General features: G+C 49.5%; 1 protein-coding gene across 2 annotated transcripts in view; it reads right to left on the bottom strand.

Annotated features, from left to right (window-relative positions):
* The window catches only part of Tubgcp2 (tubulin gamma complex associated protein 2), a 30,495-nt gene that overhangs the window by 10,357 nt on the left and 9,492 nt on the right, over positions 1-10,646 (bottom strand). For both annotated transcript variants that reach the window (XM_023708882.1, XM_023708883.1), the window contains exons 4-12: positions 10,143-10,271; positions 9,352-9,528; positions 7,574-7,733; positions 3,529-3,736; positions 3,030-3,229; positions 2,535-2,724; positions 1,559-1,704; positions 760-940; positions 156-336 (exon numbers count right to left, since the gene is read on the bottom strand). In XM_023708882.1, coding sequence (XP_023564650.1) covers positions 156-336; positions 760-940; positions 1,559-1,704; positions 2,535-2,724; positions 3,030-3,229; positions 3,529-3,736; positions 7,574-7,733; positions 9,352-9,528; positions 10,143-10,271 — 1,572 coding nt within the window. The remainder of the gene's footprint in view (positions 1-155; positions 337-759; positions 941-1,558; positions 1,705-2,534; positions 2,725-3,029; positions 3,230-3,528; positions 3,737-7,573; positions 7,734-9,351; positions 9,529-10,142; positions 10,272-10,646) is intronic.

Here is a 10,646-nt window from a genome sequence, read left to right as displayed (position 1 = left end):
AAACTACAGACAGACATGTTTGTGAGTACAGATGTAAAACCTCACAAGACAACAGCAAACTAGCATACCGCCCAGACGAAGGAAGGATGCATGCATAAGCACTGGGCAGAACAGGGCCCCGCTGTTTTCTCACTCCCAGTGCCTCGTGCACCCACCTTGAGGTCATCTTTGAAGGGGTCAGTGTTGGCAGTACTCATGCGCAGGGCCAGCTCCAACAGAGCCTCCAAGCGTGTAGGAGTAATGTCTTCCACTGGTTTCCTGAGTTCCTCCTCGGTGAGGTCCATGAAGTGCACAAAGAAGTCTCCTTGGTCCATTAGGAAGTAGCGCTTGATGGACCTGCACCGGGGGGATGTGCTAAGCCTGCTGCTGTGCCGGGCAGGGCTCCAGCGCCTCAGCACCACAGGCACACAGAAGTGAGTGCGTGTGAACAGCTTTCAGTGGGGCACGCAGCCAGTGTCAGGTGTGGCACAGGAGGTGCTGCCAGCAAGGAGCTGAGGGGTCTGATGGCCCTAGCAAGATGGGGAGCCAGGGCCTCTGGGACATGGGGACATGTGGCAGACACCACCCAGTTCACAACCCTGTGGTGCGGTTGACACAGGAGCTAGGCCCTCAGACTAGAGACAGCAAGGTGACTTGCCCACTTTTACAAAGCAGAAGGGCTGCCAGGAAGAATATTCTAATTTTGGCCCGTGTTCTGCAAATTCGACTTGCTGTGCTAAAGGAGGTAAACGGCCTCCAAGGGACGGCGCAGGGAACAACCTCAGGTGGGCCACCAGCTCCTTCTCCTCCATCAGGAAGTCCAGCAGCACCTTGCTGGCGTAGTTGAATGCCTTCTCAATCTGCTCAACATACGCCCGCTCTTTTAGTGTGTAGATAATCTCTTTGGCCACAGGGCAGGTGACATCATGACCACACTCTCTGACCACATTGAGGTATTTTCCTGGAAAGAGAAGACAGACAGACAGCTTTACAGTGTCCCTGCACACACTGAAATCTCACCATCTCTGTCACACACTGGGTGGCGGGCTGGACAGGCCGAGGCATCAGCCCGCACTCACTTCATCCCGCATGGAAAGACGCAATGGCCACTGCCAGGCGGGGCCGGCAGCCGCTGTGACTTGCACTGGCTCTTCACGGCTAGATTTTCCCAATTAAGAGCACAGAAATACCCGCAAAAAGGCCTGCGAGCGAGGTGGCTCAATCACCTCCCGGGCCCTCCTGCACTGGCTTATCCTCAGCACCCAGGTGCCAGGCCACCGCATCGTTTATCTAGTGCCTAAACCAGGCCCCAACTTGTGGGACACCTACTACCAACGTGGTCAGCCTGGCAGGTGTGTGTCCCTGATGGTTTTGCCTATAACGGTAATGTGAGTTTTAGAAGTTAAAAACCAACGACAGAGAAGTCTCCCGTGAGAGTTTCTCAGTCAGGAGAAAGAACAAAGCCAATGGGTGCTAGGAAGCGCTGGCACCAGGCGGCTTGGCACGGCAGGCTGCTGTCCGCATGGGCATGGGGCTACAAGGAGCTGGCCCTGTGCATAAGCGCTGCGGGTGCGGTTACCTGTGCTGAGGATCTTGCCCGCCATCTTCTGCAGGAAGGAGGGAATCTGCTGCTGCACCACAGTGTACCGCTGGTCCCAGTACTTGTCGTTGTAGTCCTCCTGTATCTTTTCCTTTCGCAGTTCATGCTCTTCAACCATGAACTCGCTGGAAGGCACAGACAGTTTCTCAGGTCACCAAGGAATAAGCATGACTCTAAGTGACAAAGGAACTGGCCCCATGCTTCTGGAAACAGGCCATTAAAGCGAGTAATGCCCACTGTCATTACTTCTGCAAGGTACATTTAAATCCGTGAATGTGGATACGGCATTCACGTAGGTCTCAGAAGGCCAGGAAGTTATCTTCACCCTTCTGCTAGGAGTTTGGGCTACAAACAACTTGTCTCTGGGCATGTGGACCCATCACCAGAAGAACCAAAAACCTTCCCATGGCGTTTCAAAGGCAACTTACACCCAGGGAGTGGGAAGCTGCGTTTCTTGCTGTGCCCACTGCATCAGGTTCTCTTATTTGGCTAATTAGCAAAGAAATTTTTAGGGATTGCAGTTCTGTTGTACAGCACATAACTTTGCATGCATGAGGCCCAATGTTCCACTCTCAGCAACAAAATAATCAAAATACAATACAGACTTCTACTTCTGTGTCATACACTTCAAAAATATTTTAATGAACATATTTAAGTACAATAGAATTCTTTGTGAACTGGTCCTTTTAAAAGCATTTCACTGAGGAGGTGCCCAGAGATCTCATCAGATCAGGACCATCTCTACACTCTAGGGCCTCAACTCCAGGGACTGCAACAGCCCTGGAGAACCCAAGAGAACAATGGGCGGGCAGCCAAGTGATGGAAGGTGCCTCTCCCTGGCTTTGGGTATATTTCTGTGTGAGGGGATGTAGTCAGGGTGTGCTATCTCACTCAGGACAGTACTCTCTGGGAAAGAGGGCAGCAGGCAGCGTCTAGGCACCCTATGGAACCCTACCTATAGGGGTCATGGATGATTCCCCTGTAGATCCACTTCTCCAGGACTTCAAAGTACGGTGCGCTGGCTGCCTTGGTCAGGTATAAGCACAGCTCCTGTGCCTGGCTGTCGCCTGTGTAGTTGAAACTCCTGTCGTGGAGAAGGCTCAACGTCGACCCGCCCACACATTCACCTTTATCCACAGAGGTGGCTACAGAGAGAGGAGGAGAGGACAGCTCAAAGGCAGAACCGATCTCCATGCTATCCTCTCCAGAACCTCTCAGCTCCCTGAAACCTTTTCACTGGATAAGATTAATAAAGTTGTAGCTGTTCAGGCTTATCAAGGTAAGCATCCAGGGCCTCCTTCCTGAAAATCACTAAAATAGGAAGCAACAGTTTGCCTCATGACACTGGTCCCAGAAAGTAAGACACAGCAGTCAGCCGAAAGCTGGCTATCACTGTTCCTATGCACAATGTGCCCGGCCACCTGCTATGCTCCGTCAGGTGAGCACGTACCAAGAGAGGCCAGGATGTCCACAGTGCGCATGGCTGGCTGGATATAGAACCAGAGCTTCTGCAGTGACAGCAGGCCCTGCCGGTGCAGCTGCTCTAGCTGTGTGACCAGGATCAGGTACTCCTTCACTAAGGTTCTCATGGCAGCTGCCAAGGCATGGTTCACCTGCCCATACTCGAAGGAAGACTTTTCTTCAATGAACCTATGGGAAACTCATTAGACATCCTTGAAAAGGAGAAAGCCACATTTTTAGATAACAGCTCAAATATTTCTAGTCTCACTCTTAGCCATGAAGGAAATGACTCGTTCTAGCCCTTATCCCCAGAGAGGACTAAGAACAGTGAATCTGAACATGAGTCAGTGACACAAAAGCCCTCCAAAATGTTGTTAGGCCGGGGCTGAGTCACAAGCCAGGAAGAGCTTGCTTCAGGAGCTGCCACCTGCCCGCCCCTCCACACCGCAAGCCTGGCACTGGACACGAGGCTGCTCAAGCAGGCCCACCTGGTCACAGTGGAGTAACTGGCAGCCACAGGGAGGATTCTGTTCACCAGCTCTCGGATGGACAGGTCCAGGTTGGGATCCACAAGGAAGGTACGGTTCTGCCTCCCAGCCAGCGGTTGAGCGGTGATGTACCTGCCGTCCACACCAACGAGCACGTAGAGCAGGTCTTCCACCACTGCTGACTCCTGGGAGGCCAAAGGCAGTGTCCCTGCAGGGCAGACACCACCGGGTTCCTGGGCTTCTACCGCTGCCCAGCCCCAGTCTCACTGACTTGAGCGAAACTGCATGCATGCTCATTTCTCTATGTGACCCCTTACACACTTAAGGATGGAGAAGAGAACTGCTGCCCTTGGCTTCAGTGGTGCTCATGCAGAACCACTGGCAGACTCCAAACCCTGTGGTGGCCGGACAGGCACCTGGACAGCAGCGGGGCCTTCGGCACGCTGTCCCCTACCCCTAGCAATACTGGGGACTGAACCCAAGGCCTTAACCATGCTAGGCACTCTACATTGAGCCACATCCCAGCCCTTTTAAAATCATGCCCAGACTGCCAGGTCCTTCTCTTTTATTAAGTTTGCTCGCACATTTAGGAATATACAATGATCGCATTTATCATAAGGAATTTGTACCTCTACATAACTTTTTTCCCATTCCCCTACCCTCCTTTATTTACAACCCCCTTCCCCTCCTTATTTACAACCCCAAGCTTTCCTTCCACTTTTTTCCTTCTCCCCCGCCGCAGGTTCCGCATACCATTTGGACATGTCCTTCCTATTTCACAATACCTACCACACATTTTGGTCCTTATTTACACTTTTGGTTTCTCACACCAGAAAAACAATGTGGTATTTACACGTCTGTCCAGTGTACTTCACTGAAGAGTCTGGTCTCCAGGTGCAGCCATGTGGCTAGAACTATGTCAAGTTTCTCTTTCCTTATGCCAGCTCCCCTTGGGCCAGCCAGAAGATCCACTCAGATGCCCAACAAGATTGGACAAGCCAGCACGCAACATGTGTGGTCACCATTTGGTAACTAGACCACTCTCCAACCAAAAATATCTTACTTAGGTTTTTCTTAATTGCTTTACAGAAAGGGTTTTGCTATATGGCTCAAGATGGTTCTGAACTCACTCACTGCATATCCAGGCTGGTGTTTAACTTCTGGCGATCCTCCTGCCTCAGCCTCATATCACAGGTGTGTGTTTCCATACCCAGCCAAAGATTTACTTTAAAAGTCCAGCATTTCAGCTGGGCGTGGTGGTATAGATCTAGAATCTCAGCGCTCTGGGAAGCTGAGGCAGGAGGATCAAAAGTCTGAACTCAGCATTGGTAACATAGGGAGACCCTGTCTCAAAAAACAAAGGCTGGGGGGCCTGCCCCTTAGCTCAGTTCTTTAAGTGGCTGCTTCAACAAAGCAGTCAGGCTCAGGTTGCTGTGGTTCGATCCCCACAACACAAGACAGCCAGTCATGCCTTGAAGGCATTCGGAGCAAAAGAAAAACAAACAAACAAACAAACAAACAAACAAACAAAAAAACAAAGGCTGAGCATGTAGCTCGGTGTGAATGCCCTGGGTCAGTAATGCAAACCTTTTAGAGAGCAGGTACCCAAACTGCAATGCAAGCCCCAGGTATTTATTGCAAAGTGCCAACACTGCAACCAAACCGAAATACTGAGGTTTTAGTTCAGGAAAAAACCCCAAAAGAACTGGTATCTGATGCTTGGCCACTGGGGCAACTTGGGTCACGTGCCCAGTGAGGGCTCTGCATGACCATGCGGCACACAAGCCACAGGCTCACCATCACTGCCCAGGGGCAATGCCCAGCATCAAGGAAAAAAAAATCAAACTTTAAGAAATGATCCAATTTTACCACACACAGAATGAGATGCAGGATGCAGTGTGACCAACCACCCAATGGACTCTTTAAGGCAGCCAAAGGCCACCTACCAAGGTCCCTCCCATCTCAGAGTGGCTTTTTCTGACACCCCCAGAGGCCAGGTAAGAAATCCATGTCAAAAGCTCAGGGAAGCACTGCGAGACACCTTACATTTGTACAGTCCCGAGAAGGGATGGTCCATGCTGTTAAATGCTGCTGAAAGGAAGCACAATTGAGCAGAGAAGTCCCGAGGGACATGCCCATCCAGAGCACTGGCTGCAGTCACAGGCTGTGGAAGGCAGCAGGTCCAGGGGGTGAGGCTGTGTCAGGCAGACACACGGGGAGGGCCAAGGAAGATGCCTGCAGGTGTCGGAGCACGGCAGGAGAGGAGATGGGAAGGAATCCAGAGGCCAAGAGGGGCAATGCTTGTGCCAGGGGAGAGGCCAGCACATGAGCAGGTAGTTACCGATACACTGAGCAACAGAGGCATAGCGGGAATACGAGCGGCTGCCTTCTGCCCACGTTCCAAGCACTCTCCAAGGGCAGCCAGTATTCCTCTCATACCGCCTCAGCAGTGTTTTCTAGAACATGCTGGTCAGAGGTCCCATCAATTCCTGCAGTGAGTGACCAGACTGTGAGATTAGGTTTGGGGTGAATTTGCTCATATGACCCCTGGCGTGAGGATGGGCCAGATATGATGCCACCCCTGGCACAGGCAGCATGTGGCTACAGAATGCTGAGGTCATCAAGAACACATGCCATAAGGCTTCTTGGCCACTCAGCCCCTATCTGTGCCCACACACTTGCTTCAAGCTGCTTATCAGCTCTCTCAGGGTTGGCTGGCTGTATTCTGCCTTATCTGATGACATTGTCTTCCTCTGTGCAACTTTCTCTGAATGGGGAACAACTGGTTCTTTGTTTTTAAATGTATAAAATATCCCTAAGAGCTTCTTGTTTTAAAAAGTCCAGGCGTCATACTCCACCCATCTTTTCTTTCATTAAAGCGTCACTCAAGAGGTTCAGATCATCCTCTGATGATCAGGATGGACCCCAAGAGTCTTGATCAGCTCTTTTGTTGGGTCTGCAATCTTCTGTCCTTTTACATTGGTTGTAACGAGAGTGCTCTGCCACACCAGTGTGCAGGCACAGGAAGCACACTGCCCACTGTCTGGCAGAAACTTCTCTATTTTTGCCCATGTCCAGGGAGCTCCGTGACGAGAAGAGCCACGGCCACAACCCTGCCTAGCCTATGTGTCCAGACGTCCAGGAGCTGTGATGGCCCCACTTTGCCTGCCTTGCTCCGCAGCCACTGATGCATTCAGCTGAATCAAGGCTGAACATACTTGTCTCCTACGAACGCTAACAGTGTAGACACACTGCTGAAAACAACGTACACGGTGTCCTGCACTTTCTCACTAACTTACAGCAGGATGTTTGTTTAGGGATAAAAGAAAAATACTGTACTTCATATAACAGTCCCGCAGGGTCTCTTAAGGGCAAAGGCAGACCCCTCTATAACAAGACCACGCAGACCAAGGCCACAACTCTACACTTCCTCTTAAATTTAGGCTGTGAGCAAAGGGGAAGCATGCTCCAGAAATGCCACGTCCTTAGTTCATGAAATCTCACTTTTCAATTTTAATCAGGACTTAGAAATTATACATAGTATGCCACTGTATACATCCTTCATCCCCAATAGCCTGTCTGGAAAATGTTTCTTATGAGACATGTGACTTTAGGGCCACTGGCAGCATAGTCTTAACACTAGCTATGGTAGGATCCACATAATCACAAATCACTATTCAGAAAACAGTAAAACACTCCCACCTCCCTAAGCCCCGGCCCTTGCCAGCATCAGACTACCAGGATGCAGGGCTTGGGAGAGGCAGCTTTAGTTTGTCCTGCTCTGGCAAAAGACAGGGGAGAGGTAGCTGAAGACCCCAGCCAGTCACTATTTGCTGGTAACTAGGGAAGGAATGTTGAGGGGCAGCCAGTCAGCCTTCAGCACTGAAACATACAAACCAGGGAAGCCTGTGGGAGGGCTGGGGACGCCCACCTTGCTGCTGCTGGACCTCAGTATGTCACCCACGGCCTTCTTCCCTGGTGAGCATCGCCATGCAAGCAGACAGGACATGAAATTCCTGGGTGTTAGAAACGAAAAGGCACGCACCTATAGGTAAAGCTGTGTCTGTGCTTAAACCTGAACCAATCAGGAAATCTCCAACCAGCGTTGGTCTCTCATACACCCAGGATGGGAACACAGGGAGGTGTTGGCCAGAATTTTTTTTGTTCTGCTTGTCTCGAAGCATCTTTCTTGTAAGTTCTAGAGACTAGCAAGGACATTACAAAAAACAAAAACAGAAAGAGATACTTCAGTGTACATTTTAAAACTACAAACTCCATGGAACTCAACCATACTATAACAAACAAAAATCACTCATCCAGCATATAATTCAACTGAGACAAAACGAGATACAGTTCTATCTGCCCATCATAAAGCAAAGGGCTGAGAACAAAGGAGAGAAAGACCCAATCTCTGTAGTCAGGATTTCAGTCCACAGGGACTCACAGGTAAGTCAGGAGCACCAGTAACAGGGCAGCCAGAGTTTCACCAGTCAGTGTTTCACACCAGGACATTACATAGGAAGAACCTGAACTGCTTTTTCGTGGCAGTGACTAGATCCAATACTACTTGTGAGAAGGGAGCTCTGGTACCTGGAGCTGTCCCCTCACCCTGCTGGAGAAGGTGCCACGACCACACTGGAATGCTGCAGATTGCCGACTCTCTAGGAGACCGGCAGCAAAGTGTGACTGGGTTGGGCTCAGCCGGGCAGCTTCTGGAAGCACCAACTTGGGCTGCCACTCTGAAGGGCAGGCAGGCACTATCTATGCCAACCAGGGGCCTGGTTCCTTACACTGTCACCTGGGATGGTGGCTGAAAGCTACATGCATCATGGAGAGCTCAGCGGGTGTCCTGCACACGTGACACACCTGACCAGCTTGGCTGTATCTTTGTCAGCACTGCTGCACTTAGGGACAGGACACGTCAGAGGGATGTGGCTGTGAAGGGGGATATGAGGGTCAGAATGGCACAAGAAAATACCTAAGACTCACATCAAAAAGACCAGAACAGGACAAAAACCAAGAACCAGCACCAAGTACAGCATGAGAAAATCACCTAGAAAATACACACTAATAATTAAGAAATACTATCATGTCAAAAACTGTAATAGCTGGGCATGATGGCACATACCTGTAATCTTAACATTTAGAATGCTGAGGCAAGAGGACTGCCTCAAGTTTGAGACCAGCCTGCAGTACATAGGGAATGTATAGCAAGACCCTATCTCAAATAAATAAATAAATAAATAAATAAATAAATAAATAAATAAAGTGAATGAATGAACGATAAAACATAAACATTAAAAAAAAGGACTGTCACAGATTCCAGGAGCTGTGACTTGTGCTGCCTCAGATTCATGCAACCGCCGGCCACAGGTGGATCTCAGCAGAACCTCACTGGAAATATTTTTGTGACGAAGAATTCCTAAATAAATGGCATGATCCAGCCTCAGCCCCTCTAAAATAGGTTTATCTTTCTTTTCGTGTTTTTGCTATTGGGGACTGAACTCACAGTCATACCGAACTATCTTTCTGGTCCTTTATTTTGAGAGAAAGTCTTGCTAAGACATCCCAGCTGGACGTGCACTTGCAATCCTCTTGCCTCAGCATCGCAGAGCACTGGGAGGATAGGCATACAACATCAAACCTGGCTCAGTTCTCTCTCTCTTTTTTTTTTTTTCCTTCTAGCACTGGGGATCAAACTTGGGACCTTGCCCTACCCAGGCAGGCACTTATGCTGCTGAGCTATCTCCCGAGCCCCCAGATTCATTTCCAATAAACAACATGCCTCAAGCACTGCCTCTGTGAATGCCAGAGAATGGTTACCTGCTGCAGTGTAGAGCCTGTGGTCACACTGCCGAGCTGCTTCCTTAGCTCCTCGAGCTCCTGCATGGACATCTTGGAGGCCGTGGTAGGAACGCTGAAGGTGGTGCTGCTGCTGGCCATTGCAGTGGCTGCGAGCTCGGCTCTTTCTTTCGCATTCTGTTGCACATACTGCAGAGTCTGAAAATATACACAACTGTACTCACATGGGTTTGGTGTGTGTACCTGGGCTGGCAAAGTCAAGCCCTCTCCTTTCTTTTGTAACTGAAACACCTACCTGTGGGTGCCTCAGAGATGAGCTTTCTTCTCATGCCGCCTATGGTTCCTGGGCTCCAGCAGCCACCTCCCCTTTTGTGTCCTAGCTCTGGGGTCAACATGTGCCTGCTGCACCCCTCCCAGTGAAGGAGAGGGACCAGCACATCGTTTGCTATCTCCTCCACAATGATGTGAGAAATGTGAAACAACCAGGAGACATGACTTTTGTAAAGCTAAAATGCTCCACCCCGAGTCATGACTACCAACATCTCTCACATTTATGCCCATCTTGAGTTATTATTCATTCTGATTCAAAAAGAAAAAAGTCCTCAAAGCATTATTGGCATGAGGCCAGGAGGGCTGAGGAGTGAAGGACGCACGGTGGGCAGAAGGAATGAGAGTGTGTAGAAGGCACAAGCTGTGGCCCTCACCGAAGGCTTCCTGGGGCGTACGCACTTGCTCTGTTCTTCCAAGCCCCTACCAATGCTCCCAGCGTGCTCACAGCAGCTACAATAAAGGGGACTGCACGGGGCATTTACCTCCTTGTCTTCTGTGAGCTTCGACAACAGGTACACCAGTGGATCAAGGTTCCTTGTATTTTTAGATTTCAGTTCATCATATTTCTTTAGAAAATCCTCAGGAGTTCGGGAAAATTCTGCAATTTTGACCTTAAAAGCACAAATGTGAATGATTTAATGACAACAGTTAATCAAACACTAGGAAAAAAACCTCCATGAAAAACACAACCATGGTTGACATATACAGAGTGTTCCACCCAAACACAGCTGAATACACATTTTGCTCAGCTGTACATGGATCATTTTCTAAAACAGACCACATGCTGGTCCATAGGTCATGCTTAAGTATATGCAAGAAAACAGAAATTATCCCATGCATATTATCTCATCACAGTGCAATGAGACTGGAAATAAATGACAAAAGAAACCTGGGGCCGGGGAGTTGGCTCAGTAGGATAAGCGCTTGACTGGGAAACGCAAGGATCAGAGTTCAATCCCTGGTTCCACAAAAAAAAAAAAAAAAAA

This window comes from Octodon degus, unplaced genomic scaffold (genome assembly GCF_000260255.1).
Source record: "Octodon degus isolate 3935 unplaced genomic scaffold, OctDeg1.0 scaffold00010, whole genome shotgun sequence".
NCBI lineage: Eukaryota > Metazoa > Chordata > Mammalia > Rodentia > Octodontidae > Octodon > Octodon degus.
Note: the sequence above shows the minus strand (reverse complement) of the source record. Positions and strands in the feature narration are given on the sequence as shown.